General features: G+C 49.0%; 1 protein-coding gene across 7 annotated transcripts in view; it reads right to left on the reverse strand.

Moving 5' to 3' along the window:
- Positions 1-23867, reverse strand: part of DNM3 (dynamin 3) — a 374683-nt gene that overhangs the window by 232987 nt on the left and 117829 nt on the right. For all 7 annotated transcript variants that reach the window (XM_053659308.1, XM_053659307.1, XM_053659304.1 and 4 more), the window contains exons 10-12: positions 22618-22756; positions 14198-14284; positions 9588-9658 (exon numbers count right to left, since the gene is read on the reverse strand). In XM_053659308.1, the coding sequence (XP_053515283.1) occupies positions 9588-9658; positions 14198-14284; positions 22618-22756 (297 nt within the window). The remainder of the gene's footprint in view (positions 1-9587; positions 9659-14197; positions 14285-22617; positions 22757-23867) is intronic.

Genomic DNA, 23867 nt, shown 5'->3' on the forward strand with positions numbered 1-23867 from the left:
CAGTACCGTTGTCTGATTTTGTGTGTGTGTTTATGGTCTGTCTCTCTCCTGCAGAATGTAAGCTCCCAGCGAGCAGGGGTTTGTTTTGTCTGTTTTGTCTGCTGCTGTTTCCCTAGTGGCCAGACTGCACTTGGGGTCCACTGTCTGTTGAATGAAAAGCCCAATGAGGCCGACACCATGGTAACGTGGCTCACAGGGGCCCGGAGCCAGAGATGACCCAGCCGTGTACCCTCAGCGCCCACGGGTTCCGGCGCTTTGTTGCTCTAGCTCTCGAAAGAGGGGAGGCTTGCTTTCGGCAGAGGCCTGAGTAAAGATCTACGGATATAAGCAAACACAGCTCATTTTGGTTATTCTGGGAAGACAAGCAATACTGGACACTCTAAATGGCTGTTTCATAGTTTAGAAAAGCTGTTTTGGAGGTAGATGAAAGAGCCTAAAATAGAGGAAAAGGTAAAGTTACGAATCAACTGTTGAAGTGATGGGATTTTACGGTTCTGCGGCACGTCAGAAATCAACAGCACACTTACAACGACTGCGCAGAACAGCAGTCTTCCACAACCTCCCCCCACGCACTGACGCGGCTTCCCTTCGCTCACCCGCGTGAAAACCCGTGTTCTACACTCCAGTGAGGGCGGGGGAGAGCAGGAGGTGAAAGGCCACACGGCATTTGATCACTAAAGAGAATTTTTACATATTTTTGGTTTTCAGTTTGCTCATTTTAGGGTTTTAGCTTATTTCGTCTTTCCTCAGTTTTTACTTGTTGAGTTTTTAGTGAAACGCTCAGGTCCGCTCCCCACTGTGAACGTCATCTCTCTCCAACCATTTCTCCACACCGTCCAAATCTGCATCCTCCGGGTTTTGTGGTGAGGCTGCGCATGAGGTCAAGTGTGTGTGTGTGTCTGTGACCGGGGGTCTGATGCGCCCACACTGCCCCCTGGCTGCCCACCCGGCCCTGAGCAGGAGGCTGTCCGCAGCACCAGCCTGCCCAGGGCCTCGCCACTTTCCCACAGTGTTTCTCCCCCGGGTGCCGCGGGCTCTTCGCTTCCAGGAAGAAACGGCAAAGCTACGTGCATAGAATCCAACGTAAAGTGATGATGCCTTCTTCCCGGGTGTGGTTGCCTCTTCCAACTACCATAATTGCGTTTAGAGGTTGGTTTGTTTGTTTGTTTTGAAGGGAAAATGTTTTAGAACAAATCACTGGCCCAGAGTTTGAATAACTCCAAACTGTGACAGATGCAAACTATTGGGGACCCTGGAATTCTGTGAAGGTCCCCTTAAAATCACACAAGAGAGAAGGGGCTGAATATAAAGAAGACACAGAGATTCTCGGTGGTTCCTCGAGCCACCTGGAGCAGAGTACAGCCTAAGTGCATCTGAGCTTCTGAGCTGTGAGTGTGAGTGTGTCTGTGTGTGTGTGTGTGTGTGTGAGAGAGAGAGAGAGAGAGAGAGAGAGAGAAGACAGAGTGACAGAGACAAGACGTCAGGGACCAGACAGGCTGTTTTTTAGGTTCCTTTTGGACCCAAGATGCCTTGAAACGCCGTTCCTCTCAGAAGCTTGCAAGCCACGCTAAGCAAGACACTTTCCACCAGCAGAGTCTTTGTTGCTAAGTGATGTGTGTATGCAGGATCTACCACTTCCAAGTGTGCAGAAGGAAAATGGGTGCATTTTACAGCCAGCCTCAAATCCGAGTGTTAGAACAAACACTAAGTACCTTTACCTCCCATCTAGAGGATACTCTTTCTGTAGTGACTGGCCCCATACATTCAGAGACGTCGTTAATGATGCATTTAGGCACTTGAGGTTACTCCGTAAGTAACATGAGAAAAAAATAAGCCGCCTCGTTAGAAAACACCCTTTCTCATAACTCTTACATAGGCAATGCTGACTGAGCTGAAAGTATTCCAATATACTCCTTAAAAAATGAGTGTTCGTGGGAAATCTGACAAGGACTCGCAGGTGAGTTCAAGCCTTCGGACGTAGCCCTGGTCACGGGTCTGCGATCCTGTAAAACAGACCCACGTGTGACATTTTCAGCTGACGTGAGTCAAAGGGGAGAGGGCACTAGCTACCTGCAGGGCGCCCTGCAGGAGACAGAAATGGGACCGAGGCGTGGGTCTTGTCATCAGAGGCCTACAGTTTATCTACTGTGGGTGGTGTGGTGCACGCACAAAACGCAACCAACAGAGAACACGCTGTGTAGGAATAAGTATGTGAGGACAGAATGCAAAGCCCCGCCCCCGGCACCTCCCAGAGTACCTCTGTTTCAAATGTGGAATATAATCACCGGACCGCTTAAGTGTGCGTGTCTGTTGTTGATCACACAAATCCCTACTATAAACGAGGCGCTTTGGAAGCCCCTCCAGAAACGCTAAAACACCTAAAGCCAAGCTGGGTTTACTAGTTTAATGCTTTGAGAGGTAACGGTTTTAGAAGCATCTAACAAGAAATTTCAATTTCTGTAAAAATAAAAGCACACTGGAAGACATTCAAAGAAAAAGAAAGCCGTGTTGCCACTTAGCACAATTTTGTTTTGCGTGTATTCTTCTGTCCTTGTCCACTGCACACGCAACACAAGGTTCAAATCACAGAAGAGTGTGTTGAGGGGCTGCGTGACCATCTGCCTAACGAATCCTGTGCATAGTAATCGCTCTGAAGGTTCAGAGACCAACAGAAAGGGATTATTTTGGTCTGAAGTGATGTGACTTTTTCACAGAAAACTTGAAGACAGGTAAAATTTAATGGGGGAGGGCAGCTGCCTGCATTCCCGGAGAATGGTGCCATATCGGCACAGCCAGGAGGTCGAAAAATGAGGCGTGTAGGAAAACTGCGGAAAGTAAAACTATTGCAGCGAAATTATATAATCACAGACTCGGGCTTGTAAATGACCTTCCAAGCCATCCAGTACAATCACTGTATGTTCGGGCCAATTACAAAGAATTTGGCTGTTACAGGAGAGGCTGCAAAAAGCAGTGCAAGTTTCTGAGCCAGCAAATGGCATGACCCAAGCAGTGTTTTAGCAAAAATCCCCTCCCTGGCTCCGAGGCGGGGAGAATGGGAGGCAGGCAGCCTGGCCCCCTCCTTCGGACCACTGGAGCCCTGCCCGGGTCCCCAAGGCCAGTCAAGCCCTCTCCCCAGTTATGCCTTCTCAGAAACCTCCAGTCACCTCCCCGCCCGTGAACAACCGCAGATCTGGGTCTGTGTCTATATCCCGTGAACAGGGTGGTGTGGGGCTGATGCCTCACTGCCCCCTGACAATGCCTGTCCCTGTGCGCCAATGGCAGGTTGGGTGAATCTCGGCGTCTCTCCCTCTCCCTCAAGGTAATGTGCCCATTACCTAGCACAGGGCTGGCAGAAGAGGCTGGCAGGAGACAGCTGCTGCCAAGCCTTGGAAACCACACCAATGAGTTAACTTTATTCTGAACATCACTGGGAAGCCCAGAAGGAGTGATAAAGAAGGTGACAAGAGGCTCGGAGACTGGTAATGACCCCAGCAAGAGAAGAATAACTTGAGGGCCCCAAAGACCTGCAGGCCGCTCCGTGAAAGATCCAGATGATGGTGGGATCAGACAGATTCGGTTCTCTAACAGAGATAGTATCAGATGACCTTCATAAAGACGGGGGGAAACAAACATGGGGACACGGGTGTCTGGTCTGAACAACTGGAAGTTACTACGTACAAGGAGTGGGGACAGGGAAGGAGGTGTCACTTTAAAGTGACTGGACAATGAGTTTAATTTGGGAGCATCGGGTTGAGATTCCTCTGGGATATACACACAGAAATGCCCAATATGCAGCGGAACGTGGTCCCGAATCCAGGAAGGAGCTCTGGAGTGGAGACTAGATTTATTGTCATCAGACAAGTTGGTGAATGAAAGCCCTGGGGTGCGTTATACCAGCTAGGGACAGTGCAGTGAACCGGAGGCAGGGAAGGACTGCGGAGGACCACTGATAAAACGCAGCCCTGAAGCCACCATCAGGGAGGAAAGGGCTCCAAGACAGAACTGAGCACAAGAGTCTAGAGAAGCAAGAGGAAAACCAGGAGACCGCGGGGGCTGGCTGAAGCAAAGGGACACGTAGCTATCCCCCCAACAAGAAGTGGCTGCTGGTGTCAGATGGAGGAGAGCTCAGAACCCTCCACTGGATTGACTGATCTGTCCTGGCCAAAAGCAGTCTCCGCAGAGCACTGTGCTGCAAGAACAAGGTGGGGGGGGCAGGGCTGAAAATGGAGGAGGAATGAAAAAGGAAGAGGGGGTGCAGATTCCCCGTCAACCCAAAGAGGGCGCACGTGAGCCAAGGACTGGGGTCCCTCAGACAACTGGGAGGTGTGGAGACTGTGGGCGGGGCCTCTCCCTCCAGCACTGGCCTACTTTGTGAGTGAGATTAGAGTTCAAAGGAACTCCAGCAGTAACCATGCTGGAAAGAATACTGGCAACATGGCAACAGCCAGACTAAGGTGCTTCCGTGACAGAGGACTTAGCTGACTGTTTATTCCTGAGCCCTGGGATTTGTTTAGCAGCCTCTAACAGAGTTAGAATCTAGAATCTACTACGGTAGCCTCTACCACGAGGTCAGCTAAGTAGGGTCCAGTAATCAAGGACCCTGGGCAACAGGCTGGACTGGCCAAACCCCACAAGTATGCCTGGCCAGTGCCGTCGCTGGCGGCCAGGTGGAGCTACTGAAATTAAAACTTCCAAGTTTCATTTCATTTTTATTTTGTCTGCATTTTACTAGCCATAGTTCAGCTACCTGACAGTCACAGGCAGCTAGTGACTTCAGGAACTGACCCGCGCAGAACAGACAATGTCCCCAGCACCTCTGAGAGCTCACTGGACAGCACTGCCCTGGAGGAAGGATGTGCTTTCATTACCCCAAGAACTCCTTTATTACAAACGCTTGCAGACAGTCCCCAGCGTGCGACTTACCACACGCAGGCCCAGCTCCTCCCAGCAGACTGAAGCCAAAGGGAGAAGGAAGCTGCCTCCCCTGTGGGATCGTGCGTGGAGTCCCGGGCCAGACACTCGGTAAGAAAACCCTGCAGAACTCGGGGCCCCAGGAAAGAAGGGTGACTCAGCCCCTAAGATTCACTGGGAGAATAAGGATCAAGTTCACAGTAACAGCTCTGAGGATGAAAGAGAAGTCCACTGATTTCGAACGCGGCGCCTGGGGCGCTGGCAGGCGTAATATACTTGTGGAGCTGGTGCTCAGAACGCCGTGCGAGGTGCTCAACCCTGTACTTTAGCGGATAAGGAGCCCAGGCGGCCACCAGGTCTTTAAATCCTACATTTGCACAGGAGTCAAAAGAAAGATTTTGTTACAATGGGAGACCCAGCTTTTGATTCCGCAGGACAATGTTTCCGTGTGTGAATGTGAAGTAGAAACAATGCCCTGATAGGACGTGATCACACCGGACGCAAAAACACACAAAGAATATAAAGGCTCCGGAATGCGGGGCCGAGGTCCTCGGGTGCTGCCTGTAGCCAAACGGCAGTGGCAGCCCGGAGGATGGGGAACAAGACATGATGGACGTCACAACCCACAGAATTTCCACGGGGCTCACGTCACAAGCACCGTGAGATCTGTGTGCCTCGTCGTCAAACCTGTGGGGAAGCAGGTGCTGAGGCCTCCTGACCCGGCTGAAGACCAGACCTCCGTCTGACGCTGGGGTCACAGAGGTGTCACTCAACCGGTCCCTCTCTGGAGCCCTTTTTGCTCCTAAGCTGCTGGACTGGAGACATTGAACTCGGGGGCAAGTTCTGCCCCCAGAACAACTGGAGGAGAGCGAGAATTGCCAATTCATCTCCCAAGGCATTCAGCTAACAAGCTTGCCTTTCTATTCAAAGAGCAGGATTTTTTGTTTATCACTGCTTTTAGAGAGGTAAGGAGGAAGGAAGGGAGTAAGAGAAGTATCAGTGCAAAACAGAAGCATCAGTTGGTTGCCTCCCGTAGGCAACTTGACCTGGGATCAAACCTGTGACCTTTTGGTTAGGAGACGACGCTCTAACCAACTGAGACACACTGGCCAGGGTACAAAGTGCTGGGTTATGGAGAAAGGGGAAGTGAATGCAGGAACAATTAGAGTAGCTCTTGTTTTCTCAAACGACAAAAGCTGGTTGTACTATGTAAAATAAATAAAACAGACCGTGGGGTTATATATTTTTTAACAAGGAACGATGACAAATTAAAACCCTTCAATCACGAGGAAAGTTGACATTTTCTTCCAGAAGACCAGACTTTTAGGTTCGGAAACTAGACCACAGTTGAGAGGTCAAGCTTTCAGAAACCAGGAAATTCCAAAGCAAGCCTATAGCAGCGTGAACTCAGACCCGTGACACATGATAACTATTTTACGGTCCGTGTTCAACAAACAGCCAGGAGATGGGAGGGAGAAAAAAGTTCCACATATTTAACATGGCAGAATAAATGCCACAGCAGACAGAAGAATTTCAAGACAGTCTGAACACTACTCTGAGAATTCACGTTCCATTAATCCGCACTTTGCGCTCTGTTTTCCTTTTTAAAAATTTTGAGACCACAAAGCCATCCCAGTTGAAAAAAATACTTGTGTGAAATGCTGTGTACATCATAATTCTATGAACTCAAGAAGTGATCCCTCTCTTTTGACAATTTTCTAAAAATCTCATGAAATAAATTCTTATTTTCCTCAACTCGAGACCTCGATTTTCTATCTCTGGAGCTTAGAAATACTCACATACTTCTCTTCCAGTATGGCCGGACTTTTCTTTCTGGATGGAAACAGCACTCCTGCCAACTTGAAAATTTATAGCTACTACTGTTATTTTTTTTTAATTTTTAAAAGCAAAAAATATATACCACAACACCTCAAAGTAATTTTGAAACAAACATCTGTCATAATTGTGCACGTCACACTGAAATGTACTCCAACTCAGCGTGCAAATGGAAAGAACATCTACCTCCAGGTCTGGGTGCAAAACATCACGTTTGGAGATAATGCTGATGTCTAAAACTATCCCGGTGGCAGGCACACTCCAATCATGGAAAATTTCACAACAAAGTAAAATGGTGCATCTAGTAAGCAAATTCCTCTGTGTCTGTGTGACTGTGCACGTGTGTCTGTGTGAGTGTGTGTCTGTGCCTGTGTCTATCTCTGTGTCTGTGTGAGCGTGTATGTGTGTGCCTCTGTGTCTGTGTGTCTCTGCGTGTGTAAGTGTGCCTGTATGTATGAGCATGGGTGGCACTTTCTCACTTTACAGACTTCACTACCGATCTCAAAAGCAGATTCATAACACGGCACTAATGGGATCTCCCGACCACCCTGAAAGGTATACAGTCGGAGACTATTTATTATTGCGTGCAGCAGAGCTGCAGACTGAGCTGCAGACAGGCTAAGCAATGTGGTAAAGCCCAAAGCCCATCAGTGCAAACCCTGGAAAACTAACCCGACTGCCGACCCCCAGACCAGCCCTTCCTGAGGAAATTCAGGTGCTTAGATGCACCTTGATGTGAAATGTGCAAAAGCTGCCAGGTTTCTAAAGTGGTTTGAACATTGCCACTTTTTTCTCCCCAAAAGCGTGGCCGTTCACGGTCTGAGCTGGGGCGGTCCCCTGGGTTACAGGGATGGAGCCAAAGGCTGCACTGGAAAATATTTCCATTTGCCACGTTACACGCCTTCGAAAACTCCGTCAATACAATGCCGTGGCCCAACAGCTTCTGAGGCAGAAACTGCTGGAATTTGCTGGGGAGAGTAAACTGGATCGTGTATCCTTAAAAAGAAATAAAACAATAACCAAGGGAAAAAGTGTTTCGAGCTGAGGCTAGGGTAAAATTCAAACTGTAACAATGGTTACAAAACATGTTTGAAACTTGAACTTCCCCAAACCGATTATGGCTCTCCCTGCGTTTTCTGCGCGGCTCAGGGGACCACACCGGGGCAGCGTGGCAACGCCCCTTCCATGTTACGGCGTTGAGTTTGCGTCTGCCTCTAAATGCCCTTTGTCATCAGTGAAAATCATCCTTAAAGGCAGCATTCCTGTTCTTTAAAATGACTCAAGGATTTGTTTGCCTTTGAAATTCCTCCAGGAAGCAAGTGAAGGGAATGAAGACTGTGTCAACTTACAATGTCACATGTGTTTCTCTGTATTTTTCAATCATTAGGCAAACTCCTAAAAGACAAAAATGATTTTTTTTCTTTCTTCTTCTTGTACTTTCCCCCCAAGAGCAGAGTGTGGCACGGGCCACACAGAGGTCCCGGACGGTGCCAGAAACCAGGCAGAAACTCTCGGGTCCCCCTTCCAGGCCCAGGGACGAGGAGACATCTCACAGTCTGGGTTTCCTCCCACTGGTGACTGGGAGGAAATGAGCAGCACAGACGGAGGGGCCCACGGGAGCTGCAGGGAGGGCGTGGGTCTGTGAGAAATGCCTGTGGAGCAAACACTTGCCTGGAAGCTGGAGCAGACCGTGTGGCTGGAGATACCACTGACCACAGGGACACACCCAACACTGCGTTCCAACATCGCCCATCCATCACAGACGGAAGACCCCGGAGCAGAAACTCGTCTGCTGCACCCTGGCTTCCAAATCTGCAGATGGCGCTGGGGAGGCCGTCACCGCTCCAGCCGGTCTGCAGCCAGGGCACCCTTTCCTGTCCCGGAGCCAGGCCTCTCCTCCCCCACACACGTCTGTCTGTTGGTTCCTCAGGCTGGGGCTGAGTTTTGATCACATGATTTACATCCAGCTTCTCCTAAGTCCGTTTGTAACTCATTGGTTTTGCACTTGGTGGTGTTTTGTTTTTCTTTTGTCCCTGTTCTTGATGAATACCCAGTCCAGTAACAGGACACAGGGCCCCACTATTTTTTATCTTAAGAGACTGTATTTCATACACTCGAAGTTGGGAGCATCTGCATGCTGCCAATATATTTCACAGTTAGAATCAAAACTCGTGAAAGGCAAACAAAAACTGCTCTTGGGCAGAAAAAATGGTAAACTCGGGGTCCTAAAAATGCCACAAGTGAGTAAGTGGCCCTGAATAACTAAATACAATGTCTACCTAATGATATCTGCAAATGTAGTGCTATAATAATAGAAAATAACAAAATGCACTTACAATGCAATAGCAAGTGGAGACAAGTTTATCCAAGATATATATTATAGAAAAGAGAATGTTCATCCAAAAAGATCACATTCAAGTTCGCCAAGGACAGTTTTATAAAAAAAAAAAAATAGGCCTCTGTATTTGAACTTGGGGATGTATCCCGTGAACTGCACTTGCTAATTCCAGATTCTGTGGGAAACTGTTCCCAAACACATCTGAAACGTGCATCTGTTACTGCTTATCTATGGGAGTCCAGTATAAACTGCAGATCACCATCCAAAAACAATGAGTGTCGGAGAGACACATGTGACTTCACAGGTTGCACAACAAGGGAGCCAACAACTTTCTGGAGAGCGCATGGCCCATGGCCGTGACCGCCTCCTCTACGGGTCGGCTCAGAGTTAACCTTGACCCAGAAGGCCCTCACAAGGGGTGGTGGGGCTGCGGACGTGCACGGTGTGTGTTCTAGACAAAGCGGCAGGGGGTGAGCACGCGGCAATCCAGTATTCCACCTACTTGGCAAAGCCGATGAAATCCTCGTGGTTGGTGTTGATGTAGGAGACCTGGATGTCAATCAACAGCAGCACCTGTGGGGCGAAACGAAACACACCGGTGAAGCCCGTCTTCAACATTTGCAAACACTCAGGTGAGCAACTGTCTACAGGTTGTCTTCATTGACGTTTTAAAGGGTGCTTCAGGTTGCATGAAAAGGTACATTCATTTGGTTTTTTTCGTGAGGCTCATCATTTTTACTCTAAATTTAGAGACTGAACATCTAAGGGAGAAGTCTGATTCCCACGAGAGGACGATAGCACTCCAGTTGCTGAGGTACGCACATGCTCTTGGCCAACTACACACAGAACCTAGAATTATTCTGTTCCTCCGAAATGCAGGCACGATGTTCAAAAGCAGGATGTGCGGGCAAGGAGGCCAGTGCGGGGCTGCTTGGAGCTTCCTGCTCCCACGGACACCATCCAATAGCCACAAATCAGCAACTTCATCCCCTGTTTTTTCTCTCCTCTTCCCTCTCGTTAAGGTCCCTCTAGGCAAGCCGGGGCTCATCTCACTGACCAACTCAAAAGGGCAAGCTACAAATAAACGGACAGCCTTCCTGGGGGGCACGAAGCTTCATTATCCAAGGGAAAGCACAGTTTTCTGCCGAAAGGCTGCCTTATCGGGGGACCCTCCCTGCCCATTCTGTCTCAGTCAGCACCCTTCTTGTCCTCGGTGCTGGGACTCTAACTCTCTTTCCTTTGTGGCACTACCGCTAGCTGACACAGTACATTTTTACCAGTCGATTACACAGATGCCGCCTGCTGCAGCCACTTAGATGTCCCAGGGCCTGGAACAGGGCTCGGAGCAACGTGTGGCTCCAACCAAGATCTGTCAAGGCATGAACTGAACACATGTGCCGGTCAACATGAACAGGCATTGATCGCAAAATACATATAAACTCCGAGTCCGAGACCTGGACAGCCCTTCTGCAGAAAAGAGTCGTCGCTGGCAGACAAGGAGACTTAGAACAAGAAGAGAGTGGGACACCCAGGGACTGCGAGAAACAGAGCTTTCTTCTGCAGTTATTCAGAACCGAGACCCCCTTCCCAAGTCTCCCCTATTCCCCCAACACGGACCCCTGTCTTTCTACAGTGCTGAGACCTACTGACGGGGGAAAACTACTTGAGATTCCCTGCCTGTGCACCCCCAGAGCTCTGCGCCTCGACTTTGTTGACTGAGTTCTCAATGGCCACATATTGCCACACTGCCTCCCACCACTGCGGGGGGCACTCATGCGAACAGTTCACTGCCTGGGTCTCTCTGTCGCGCTGCCGTGGGCGCTTTCTCAGGGAGACTCCACCCGTGACCCTCACCCACACCCCGCTGGATCACGGTACGACTCTCGTGGAGCCTGCACGTCATATCTGACACATACTGTGCCCTGTCCTCTGCATTTGTTCTGTTTATCACCAATATAACCAATCATCTGTCTATTCTGTTTGCTGTTCTGCTTCCCCGCAGGGCGGCCCGCCTCGTGGAGGCAGGGGTTCCATTTGTCTCGTTCACCGTTCTATTCCCAGAACCTAGCACAACACACACGGTAGGTGTCCAAGAAACACTTGTGGCTACAGATTTGGCAACTGTCTCCCAGCTTGGAAGAACAGGCGCTTTTCAGGTGCACAACTTATTCCCATGGAATTAGTACGAGGCTTGCTGTGTCTCACTCCCTACCCAGTGCCCTGGGCCCTGGAGCTCTGCTTTTGAGGGGGTCCGGCTGGTCACCCCACCAGATCTTGCTCTGAGTCCCAAGAGGACCTGCCGAAGAAGAACAGAAGGATCCCCCCAAACCATCCTCACCACCAAACAAAGTCAAGGCACAGGCACTACTGGGCCCATAACATCACATCTGTAGTAAGAAGTTTCACAGCATGAGATACAGTTTTGTTTCTCGTCTTAATGAAGAAAACCGGAGTGTTAGAAAGAATAATCATTATGGGATTGTCCATGCTATTATCTCCATTCTCCCGGCAACAAAGCCAGACTCTGTTAAACGTTAAACTCCCAAATCCATTTTGGCCAGCAGTCTGCATGAATAAGCCATGATACTGCAGCATAAGAAAATTGTTACCACTGTAAAGAGCAAAACATCTACATAATCCTCAGCCTCGCCAAGAGCTGTCCCGGACGTCTTGGACGCTCTTGCACATGGACTTGGCCTGCAGCACAGGAAAACAGAACAACCGTGGCTGTTCTCATTCAGATTCCTGGAAACTGGGAGTCTGTGTCCATCCCAGGAAGAGAGCCAAGTCACATATGGGGGATGAAAAGGAAAAGAGTGCATTTTTTCCTCATTTTTTCACTTTCCCAGCGTCGCCCCCTGCCTTTTCCGCCCGCAGCTATTGACCGTTGGGTTGAGGAGGCGCAGAGCCCCCGGCAGCCGCCCTCGCCCACCAAGCCGACCGCGGCGGCCGTCGCTGTGTGTGTGTGGGGGGGCACCTGGCACGCTTGCAGGCACGCACACACACTCAAAAGGCCTTTGTTTCAGAAAAGACTCACGGGCAGATTTATGGGCTTCCATATTTTTAATTTTTGAATAATTTTTCTTCCCACAAAGCTTCCAGGGCAGAAGTTGGTAATAATCGTATTTTTTTAAAAAATAACAAAACTGCAAAAACACCTCAAACAGTTCTGGCACAGAGGCCTGAGCACAGTGCTCACTGCGGCCAGTAACTTCAGAAGTAGCGTGTGACCCCAGGGGCCCGGAGGACAGAGCTCAGAACCCAGATGTGACATCTGGGCAAATGGCTGTGTCCCCTCGGCCACAGGGGTCCGTGTCAGAAGAGGCGAGGACCAGCTCCCTCAGGCCCCCAGAGTAGCTCACTCAGGAGGGCACACCCACCCCACCCCCGGGCCCCCTCTCAGGGCGTTAGTTCACCAGCGCATCACAGTTGCATATGAAAGGCCACTTCCCGTGAACTGAGAAAGCGATTCTTCCTCAGACCGACCGTGTGCTGTAGCACTTTGGGGAACGCCACCGACATGGATGATGAGCTACAGCCAGGTCTGCACCCCTTCCTTCCATCCTCACCAAATGCCTGCCAGTCAAGTACCACCGTCATCCCACTTGAAGACGAGGAAGCTGAAGTGTGAAGATGCCAACTGGCTTGTGCATTTACACAGAAAGTAAACGGGCGGCTGGGTTCAAACTCAGGCCACGGGGACCGGGAGCCCACAACCCTAAGGACGACGCCATGAAAGATGGAGACGCTGACAACTCACGTAAGTAGCAACACAAAGATGATGGTACTGCTTTGCCCACAACATTGATTTCTTAGGAAAGAGCTAAGTAGGATATATCACCGTTCAAATTTTCCAGCATAAAGGCACTAACCTAAAGTGATCACCTTCTTTACTTAAGGTCAGGAGTGCAGCCAACACTGGAAGGTACGTTTCCTTGGTCCAGCCGCAGCTCAACTGCACTGGCTCCTGAGTTAACACTGATTTGTTTGTTCCTGCTTTCCAACCCGTGCCCTCCAAGGGCGTGAAAGGTGGAAACCAGGTGGAAACTATGGCTCACTGATGTTCAAAGCACGGGGAGAAAGAGGAGTGGCATGAACCCCGTGGCTCAGGCACACAGCTGGGTGCCACTGGCGTCACTTAGCAACCGCCCAGAGCAGGGGGCCTCCTGCGCAGCTCTCCGCCTGGTCCCCCCAACCCCGCCCTCTCGCCTCAGCCCTGCACGCCCTCGGCTACTTGTGCACAGCTCTCCCTGGGGTCTGTGTGCCTCTCGCTTCTCCTCTGCCTTCCTCCTCTTCCCCGTCCTCTCTCTCCTCCTTCCCAAGTCACCCGAGCACCACGGAATCTTGAATCCTAACTTCTAGAGGACTTCAGAGATGCCCACCCAGGCCAGCGTGCCAGTGTCATCCTGAGAAAACCACAGTCAGAGAGCGACCGGCCAGGACGTGCTGTGGCTGTGGGGGACCTGAGGGCAGGGTCCCCTCCCTGCTGTCACACTGAAAATATTCTTGAAAATATTCTTTTGGATTCGCAGAGGACTGGAAGGTAATTTCAAGGTTACTCTTTACGAACCATATACGTTTACAAAATAGTGTGCAATGTGTAAAAGAGCTGCTCTTAACAGTTTTTCTTTTTTGGTGCAAGGTTCCTGGGTCAGCTGGCGAATAGCTTTGCCCACTGTCCTCAAAAAAAGAAAATCAGAACACTGAACTTGGTGCATAGGGTGTCAGGAGTTTACGACTACCCTGGCACCCACCTGTGGGCCCATTAAGAGTTTTTTTAAAACCCTGTCTTAAAGAAACAATGTGCCATATTTCTGGATTAGTGGTTTTCAAAGCAGGCTGAGTACATGCCAGGGGTACACACGAGGATCGATGGGGCGCCGAGGAAAAATAATGGAACTCCCTCCACTGCGTTTTAAATCACATCCTTCCCAAGACTCTGTGATTTGTTTATATTCTTAACATACCCGACATGTTACTATAGCAACCCATGAATGAAATGTATACATGAGTGAAAATAAACACTGGCGCTTGTGTTCTCAGCCACTTCTTTGCCCCGGGGGACGGCCGAGAGCTGCAGACCACCAGGCCGCCCGGGAGGCCTGTCCTCACCTGGTCCTTGGTCTTCCCTTCCCGCTCTCGGATGTGGTTAGCCACGATCCTCTCCGTCTCCTCGCAGAGTCGGGGGAAGTTCGCCAGCTGTCGGGAGAAACAGACCCGAGTGTGAGTACAGAAAGGGGCAGAGTTAAAGGACGATGTTCCATAGAAGGTACGTATGCGTGACAATCCCACAGGCAGGAGTGGGTATTCCAAAGAACAGCTGAGTGAGAGAAGAGGCACCACCGTGAGCTGAAGTCAGAGGAAACCAGCAGGGGACGTCCCTCCAAAGAAGCCGGAAAATGGACACCAGGCAGCACTGTGCTCTCCAAAGCCAGCACTCCCTCCAGGACAGAGGTGAGGAAGACGGGACGAGCGTGAAGTGACAGCCACGATGGTTTCAGGCTGTGGGCCAGGGGCCTCATGAAATAACCTCATTCAAAAACCACAACGGTCAAAAAATACAGATCCTATGATTCACCCGTTTTGTAGAGGAGAAGAGCAAAGCACAGAGAGGTTAAGGAACTTGCCCAGGGCTAAACAGCTCAGACTGGGTGGGTCCAGGATTCCAACCCAAGCCCTTGAACTCTGGAGCCCAGGGTCTCATCTGTCAGCCTATGATGGCGATTCACTGCGTGAACCACAGAGATCATTCATTTTTAATTCTCCGCCCGCAGATGTGTTTGTGCACACTGGGGGACAGTGAGCAGTGACAAAGCAGGGAACTGGGACAGTGAGCGGGAAAGAAGTAAAAGGCCAGCACAGACCAGGAGGAGGATGGGCTTTGTAACTGCTGGCTCTGTACTGCACTGCTCCCGTCCAGGTCCTCGTAATACCTCCCAGAACGTCCTGCTGACAGTCAGAGCAATTCCTCATTCAACTTCCTGCCACTCGCTTCCTTAGCTCAGTGGGCACAACCCCGACTTAGTTCTAAAACGCACTTGACCCTGACTGCTCATTCCTTCCCTCGCCTCTCCTCTATGGCTCTTACTAAAGGTGCAGTCAGTGTCCTCAACTTCATTCATTCTAATTTTTAAGAACCTCTTTGGCTCTGGATGAGCAATGGGAAGCCGGCAGTTGTAAAAATGTGTTTACAAAGTATCAGCATTCTAGTCATGTGCACCAAAGTACGGATGTAGAAGATGCCGTCTCTAGACCTTTGGTCCCCTATTAATTATCTAAATGTTCTGGTCAGTTGATTTATACAGGACCGAGGAATCGAGGCTTTACTACGGGCAATAATCACTTTATGTTTCTAACTTTATTCCACCTCAGTCAGCCACTGAACAAACCCTCCCCGGGCCCCGGGTGTATGTAGGCTGACTGCACGCTCAGGGTGTGTCCAAGCAGCTGGGTTAACAGCCTTACCGTCTGCAGTGGCAGGTGGACTGCACAGACACAGTGGAATGCAGAAAACAAATATTTTATAAAAGGCAAAAAAGGTTCCTAAGAAAACAAAAAAGGAATATGCCTTTTGACCCAGCAATTCCACTGCTAGGATGATATCCTAAGAACCCTGAAACACCAATCCAAAAGAACCTATGCACCCCAATGTTCATAGCAGCACAATTTACAATAGCCAAGAGCTGGAAGCAACCTAGGTGCCCATCAGTAAATGAATGGATCCAAAAACTATGGTCCATTTACACAACGGAATTCTATGCAGCAGAAAGAAAGAAGGAGCTCCTACCCTTTGTGACAGCATGGATGGAACTAGAGAGCATTATGCTGAGTGAAATAAGCCAGGTGGTGAAAGACAAATACCATATGATCTCACCTTTAACAGGAACCTAATCAACAAAACAAACAAGCAAGCAAAATATAACCAAGGACACTGAAATAGAGAACAGGCGGACAGTGACCAGAGGGGAGAGGGGAGGGAATTTCAGGGGAAAAGGGGAAGGGTTTGCAGGAACAAGTATGAAGGACACATGGACAAAAACTATGGGGGGTGGAAATGGGAGGGAGGTGGGGAGCACTTGGGGGGTGGGCTGGGATGGGAGTAAAAGAGAGAAAACTGTACTTGAACACCAATTAAATAAATAAAATTTTTTTAAAAAGCGAAAAATGGCCAAAGGCGCTGTGACGAGGCCTCAGAGGACTTCTTGTCTCGATGGTGACAGGAGTCCCCAATGCTGGACATCTATCAAATGGTAAATTACTTCCAAACAGTTTATCAAATTACACTGAATATTCCCAAATAATAAGAAAGAGCCCATGAAAAAAATAATACGATACATGACTTCAGGGATCTGAACTTGAAATATAGAACTGTAAGAAAAAAATTTAATCGTACCCATCCTGAGAGAAAGCAGCCCCAGAATGTCTAAAATATACATATAAAAACATGTTTTAATAAAATCCAACATTTTAAGTGTTATTTAGGGTAATATTTAGTTGTGTTGGTGGGACCTCGATATACAAATTTAATTTTAAGCATGAGCCGCTTTTTCCCTAGGGGGAAAAATGAATCACCTGAAAGATATTTCTATCCAATAAAATTAAAATTACACACTTATTAAATTTATTAACCACTGATTAATCAGATTATGGCAGTCATGCTGTTAGGTTTCCCTCGGAACAGGCATGAGAGGGACAGCGAGACTCCCATACTTTGCCTTGAGCAGAGACCCGGGTCAGCAGGTGATCACCTGCTTGCAGCTCCATAGCAAACAGCGCTGGGAAAATAAACAAAAACCAGAGCAAAACACTTTGCATGCCCATGATTTGAGCTGACTGGTTTGACTGAACTACAGATACAGGCTCGGTTTCGATCGAAAAGCTATGAACCTTGTAATGTTGGCCATTCTCTACAAACTGACTAGCAATAATGATTTTACTGCTCCTAAAAGCATACCATAATTTTTTGCCACTTCTGTGAATTTAAACCTGCCCCCAATTCCTAACAATCCTTTAGTTGTAGATAACGTGATGTTGTATTTATTCAGAGCACGACACATTTGTTACCTTTTCAAAAAGGGAAAATGGAAGCACCTACAAAGGGGATCAAAGATAAAGGAGCTGGAGAAATCGCACAAGGGTAAATGTAAATGGGGGGACATTTTATTGGGTGTTTTCTATTTTAGGAGTGGCGCATGGGAGTCTCAGGAGTCCTAAGTGAAGGGGACAGACAGTGGAGGAAGCCAGGCCCCATCCAGGTGGACTGGGTCAAATGACTGGAAGAAGGATATCCTGTGAGCCCTCCTGCCCCCAGTGGTCGAATCCCAAATCGCTAAAGCTCAAACACGTTCGACAATCAGCAGGAGAAATGATGAGGTGTGTGAGGGAACTACCTGTGGCTTGTCGGTTATGAACATCTATTCTGCACCTCACAGACCACTTCTTCAAGCAGAGAAATGAAAGCTCTCATGTGATGGAGCGAATGCTGAGGAATAAAAACCAAAAAGCTCAATCTCGGGTAAAGTAAAACTAAAAGGTAATCAGAGGAGACGTGACCTTGCCACATGATTCAGAAAACGCCCAAACATGAGCTTGGGCGGGGTTGCCATGGTAGCAACACAACACCTGAAGATAACGCTCAGATTTCTCTCTCTTCCCAAGCTTATCTCTGGGAGACACACTAATGGGCAGTTGAAAAGAAAAATCAAAATAGAAAGAGGAAAAGCAGAGGCCAAGGTAAATTATAAGTTAAGAATTAACGAGAAAGATCATAAATGCTTTAATGATTTGTGACAATAAACGATGATATTACTGGAATATTATGTGGCTGCTAAAAAGGAAGTCTTCCCTTTTCCACCACATGGATGGGCCTTGAAGACACTATGTTAAGTGAAGTAAGTCAGACAGGGAAGGACAAATACCATGTGCTCTTACTTATATATGGAATCTATAAAACAAAAACAAACAAAAAATCCAAGCTCACAGGTACAGAGAACAGATGGGGGGGTGTATCAGAGGCCAGGGAGGGCTGGGATGGGCAGAATGGACAAGGGGAGTCAGAGGTACAAGCTTCCAGTTACAACATAAATAAACTCTGGGCACAGAATATACACGATGATGACTCTAGTTAATACTGGATGGTATATACATAAAGTTGCTAAGAGAGTAGAACCTAAAATTTCTCAACTCGAGAAAACAATTTTTGTAACTATGTGTGGTAATAATATTCTTAATTAACTAGGCCTACTGTGGTGACCATATCATCAGGCGTACAAATCCTGAATCATTATGTTGACCATCTAAAACACCTAATACGGTGACAGATGTCAACTGTATCTGTTTTTAACAAGGGTTTAAACACAGGTAGTACCAACAACAAAAAGGCTGTATTTCCACCCTGTAAAAGCCAGCTCCCAGGCTTGAACTCCTGGTAACATACCCAGTAAAATGTCTGCACCGTCATAATCAGCCTGATTGGAGACTGAGCACCGTGCCCCACGATGTGGGGCGCCCGCCCTACACAGACCACGCCAGATTCTGTTCGCCTCCGCCGCTGCCGGAGGAGGTGAGGTGCCCGTCTTTTTGTACAGAGTCAGAATGAGATCCGATCTACCCAGATGGAAGGGAGACCCCACCTGAGCGGGATGCTGGGTAGCTATTCTGCTTCCTCCTACAAGCGCTCACGGCAAGTTACCCAAGTGGCTGCTTCTGCCAAACTGAACATTCATTCTTTCAATTAGCCATTCAACAACTGTTGTTGAACACCTGGCCATCTAGGGTGCTGGGACAGAGGGATGAGGGTAACAAGCCAAGTCCCTGCTCTCAGGGAGCTGATGTTCCCACGCCCCTGTATGTTTCCCTTCCTCCTCCTCCTCCACCGACAACTACAACTGCAACAGACACAGACTGTATAACTCATGTGCTCACATGTGCCACAGAGAAAAACAAAGTTCGGTCAGTAGATGAAGAAGGATGAGTGTGTGTGTGTGACCCATGCAGCCATTGGGAGGCAGAGCATTCCCCACATCGGGTACAAAACTGCAATGGCCCCGCCACCACGCACCCCACCCTCTTGAAAAAACGAGGAGCCCAGTGTGCACAGAGGGGAGGGAGCCTGGGAGGAGTGCGGAGCCGGAAGCAGGGAGATGGTGGAGGCCTGGAAGGCCAGGGCCGGGGCCTCAGAGGCATGAGTGCAGGTAGGTGCATTCTGGCCACATCTTTACTCACCTAATGGGCCACAAAACGCAGCCTCCCTTCCAACAGCCCTTTGTAATGGAAAAATCTTTCCCTGTATTTCTGAGAGTCAACTGAGGTATCTTTCTTTTTTTTATAATTTCCTTGCAAAGCTTTTTCTTTTTTATGAGCAGAGAGAAAAAATCAATTAATTGGTATGGTCGAGATGCAAGAATGGCATTTCCCAAGAGGCCAGCAAACGGCACCGTTGCTAAACTGTGGTTGAAAACACAAGGTGTTCCTCTCGGTGCATCCTGCAAAGAACCTCAGCCCCCTGCAACGCCGCTGTGGGGCACAGGAGGGAGGAACAGCGGCTGGGGGCTGATGCCCAGAGTGGAGATGTCCCCAGAGCTCCAGTGTCCCTGCACTGCCCTTTGCCCCCCGAGACAACCATGAGAAGCAGCCCAGAGGAAGTGCAGCCCCCACGCTGGAAGTCCAGCTCTGTGTTTGTGAATGAACACACATACATCCCACAGTTTTCACTGATGTTTGTTTACGTGCCTTAAGAAAAAGAAATTAAACCTTTTGCACATAAGACATGCAACATGAGGAAGCAAACATGAAAATACTGTTGTAAATTTGATGCATACACTCAGTCACCAGGCAGCTGGAGCGAACCAAACACTGGATTGCCGGGGGCCGTCTTGGTTCACCTATTGTTCTGGGGAAAGGACTGCTAGCTCCCCTTTCAATCCCAGAACACTCCTGCGTTGGATGAGAAGTTACAGGGTTGCCTTGTATATGGCTCAAGTTCAAAGAAATCAAGTAATAAAGTTCTGGCATACTCAACTTTAATTAGAATTATTTTGCTTTGCAAAAGATTTTAATTGACCAGTTTTGAAGTAAAAGGACTTGAAGATAAATATAAAGCCAAAAACAAGAACATCCAAATGAGGAATAAGGAAAGAGGATAGACAGGTATGTGAAAGAAAACCTGTCCAAATGTTCAACTTAAAAAGAAGGATGAAAATATTCTTTAAAATCTAAGCACAGATGTCTTTAGCATGGGGTTCTCTTTTGAACATCTAAAATGGTTAACTTGTATTTGTAGAAGGCCTCTGATGTAGGGTTGGCCATTGAAGTAGGTGCCAGAGATAAGAAGATAAAAGACACAGCTCCTCTCAAAAAGGTGCTTATAAAAGGAAAAAAAGAAAAAGCCCTGTCCAGTGTGGCATCAGCCCGCAAAGCAAAAGGTCACCAATTCCATTCCCAGTCAGGGTACGAGCGTGCCCGTGTTGCTGGTCCCTGGTTTGGGGCATGTGCGAGAGAGGGGCAACTGATTGATTGTTTCTCTCACACACTGATGTTTCTCTCCCTCTTTCCCCTTTCCCTAAAATAAATAAAATCTTTAAAAAAAACCCTCACAGACACAGAAAACAGTTGGTGATTACCAGATAGAAAGGGGGGTGAGGGAGGCAGAGGAGGGTAAAGGGGGGTAAATGGTGACGGAAGGAGACTTGACTCGGGGTGGTGACCACACAGTACACTATACAGATGACATGTTGTAGAATCATGCACCTGACGCCTATACAATTTTGTTAACCCATGTCACCCGCAATACGTTCGATAAAAATTTTTTTAACTAAAAAATTAAAGGAGCTTATAATCAGCAAGAAGAGGCGCCCCCCCCCCCCAAACAAATAGCACAGGAGTCACAATGGAGCATCACAGGTGCTGTGATGGCGTAAACACCGGGCGCCAAAGTGAGTCCTAAGAAGCGAGTGAGGACGGGCCGGAGAGGACGCACAGATGCCCCACCGCAAGATCTTCCGGGAGAAGACGATGCTTGCAATGGATCTTAAAAATGGGAGAAGATGGCAGATGAGGACTGGAGGGGGAAGGGGACATTCTAAACCAAGAGGACCGACCGCATGGGCAAGGCTAAGGGCCAGGAACGCGTCCGGATGGTGCGAGCCACGTGGGCCACCGAGCGAGCAGCCAGTGACCACGGATGAGGCTGCGGAAGTATTCCGAGACCAGAGAGTGCAAGTACACGTGACCACGACGGAATCGGACTTTCTCACGGTGCGAGGGGCCGCGGAGTGATTTTGCGGCAACATGTGTATTGTCGAAGGGGCCCCTTCGACGGCTATGGGAGGAAGAGTTTGAGGATGACCACACTGCAGGTAGAAGGATCGGGGAGGAGGCCAAGGGACCCACTTAGTTTAAAAAAGCAAGAACAAAAATAACATTGTCTGGGGCCTCCAAGAAGAGAGCAGCTGCAGGAGACTAGAGAAGACGGTTTCGGGAAGGAGGCTGGAGTGGAAGTGTAGGTTTGGGAGTGGGGAATAGTTGAAGTGGCAGCTGGACCACGGGAGACATGAGCCGCCGGGATCAGGGTCAGTGACGGGAGGAGAAAACCAGGAGCCAGCCCCGCAGGACTCCGGGGGCAGAGGCAGGTGGAGGTGAGTACACTCTTAAAGGAGATGGAAGAGGACCGTGGAGGGGTCAGCTTCAGAGAGAGAGTGGAATAGTGTCCATTACTGTGTACAGGAATAAGAGTGTCTGTTCATGAGATCGGGTACTGGGCCTCTGGCTGACCCCCACCCTGTAATTATTTCAGCAGAGGGGCGGGAGGGTGGATGTCAAATTTCAGATGGTTGAAGAATTAACTGGACATGAAAGAGTAAAGAGACCAAGTATAAACTACTTCTTCTCTCAGAAAGGCTTCCCATAAAGGAGAGGAACAGGACAAGAGGCAGGTATTTGTTACGTGTTACTGCTTTTAAGTTGGAAGACACATATGTGGATTTATACACTCGTTTGTTTTTTTTTTTTAGTGTGATGGAGAAGGTGATAACTGAAGAAAGAGGAAAATCAGAAAGTAAGTTCCTAGGAGGTGGGAGCCCAGACTGGAGCCCAGGGTACCGCGCCCACTGAGACAGAGAGGCGCGGGCGTGGTAGGCGACACCAGCAAGTGCGGGGATGGTGAGAGGGCAGGAAACTGAAGTTCAAGTTCATGGTCCCTATTTCCTCCATGAAATCATTACTGAAAATGAGGGCAAAAGCCATGAACAAAGTGGCTGTACGAGAGTGCACGAGGTTTAACGTGGCTCCTGTGGAGGCCACGGGAAGCCACTGATGACATGCTGGGGACGACGGTTCTACGGTGGCACAAACATGCCATCTCTCAGGAAATCAGTTCCCGCTCATGCTCTTCCCAGAGCTTCCCCGCGAGCGAACACACCACCTGTGGGGACAAAGTGGGGGAGCGGGGCCAGGCCAAGGGGGGCGTGCGGCAGGACGGGAAAGAAGGGTGAACCAACCAGGGACCAGCCGGAAGTCCAGTGATTCGAGCTCACCTTTTTGGTGCACTTCTTCACAGTGTTGATTAACTCTTGCATCACCAGATCCACGCTCTTCAAGGAAGGCCCTTTCAGCTTCACGATTTGCTTTTTGACTATTGCTTCAAAGGCCATGTCCGGGGTGAACAGCCCTGTCCTGCACGTAAAAAGGAAAGCCCACGTCAAATTCGTGAAGTGAGTACCACCAAGTACCGGTCCGGAAGTGTTTTGATTGGCAGGCCACTTGGAAGAAAGCTTGTAACACCCCAGTTTAAAAGTTACGACGTGACTTATTCTCGCCCCAGTAGCATTTGTAAGGATACCTTTAATACATATATTCCATGGTAGATTCTGTTCTATAGATGATGAGCATTTCCTAAAAATAGTTCCCCAAATGTTTACACGGCACACTCCCTGGCCCGACTGCCTGTAATTTGTGTCGTTCCTCAGCCGCACGGCAGTGGGAGAGGAGAAAACGGGAACAGAAATGGGATCCTCAACTGACACTCCCATTTCTGAAGTGTTCCAGAAGCAACCCTCCCTTGTCCTGCGCGGGGCAGAAACGGTCCTCACTTTTAAATGCTGCCGCCGTTAACGCGACTGGGCGGCCGTGTCACGTGAGCTCGGTGGACCCCCCGTCCGAGGTCCCGGGGAGCTGGAGGACAAAGCGGTTAAATGACACCAACCTGGGGCCCAGGATGGCGAAACTGAGTTTTTAAATAACAAACAATAGCCAAAACGGAAAGTGCCTTTTTCATTGGGCCAGGACGAGTTCCAGTGAGTATGGTAACGATGCTTGTCTTGTGCTGTGCGGGCGCTCGGGAAAGCAGACGTGTTTGTGTGTGTTTGTGTGCTTCGTGGAACGTGAAAGACAGTTACTCACATTCAAACAACAGGTCCCTGGAGACAAGCTAGTAAGAGGGACCCCGGGCCCCGAGCATCGGCCGTCCCGGCAGCTCTGGGTGATACAGGGTGCAGCCAGGGGGCCCCCCCAAAAAAAAGGGATTTGGAAGGGTGTCCAGAATTCAAAGTGTATAGAAATATTGGAGAGACATATAAGATGTCCTCACCCCCCCCCCCACAGGGGGAAGAAAGAATGGAGCCAGGCCATTGAGAGCTATTTTGCATAGCAACAGTTTTGGAGCTAACCTCTGGAGGAATGGTTATTTAACATATCTATAACCTTTAACTGGTTTCATAGATATGTTAAATAGCTGTGGCCAAGTTTGGAGCCAGAGAGAAGGGAGTAGCAGGGGCAGAGAGAAGGA

The sequence above is a fragment of the Artibeus jamaicensis genome, unplaced genomic scaffold (genome assembly GCF_021234435.1).
Source record: "Artibeus jamaicensis isolate MK-2021 breed Jamaican fruit bat unplaced genomic scaffold, CSHL_Jam_final scaffold_625, whole genome shotgun sequence".
In the NCBI taxonomy this organism is placed as follows: Eukaryota; Metazoa; Chordata; class Mammalia; order Chiroptera; family Phyllostomidae; genus Artibeus; species Artibeus jamaicensis.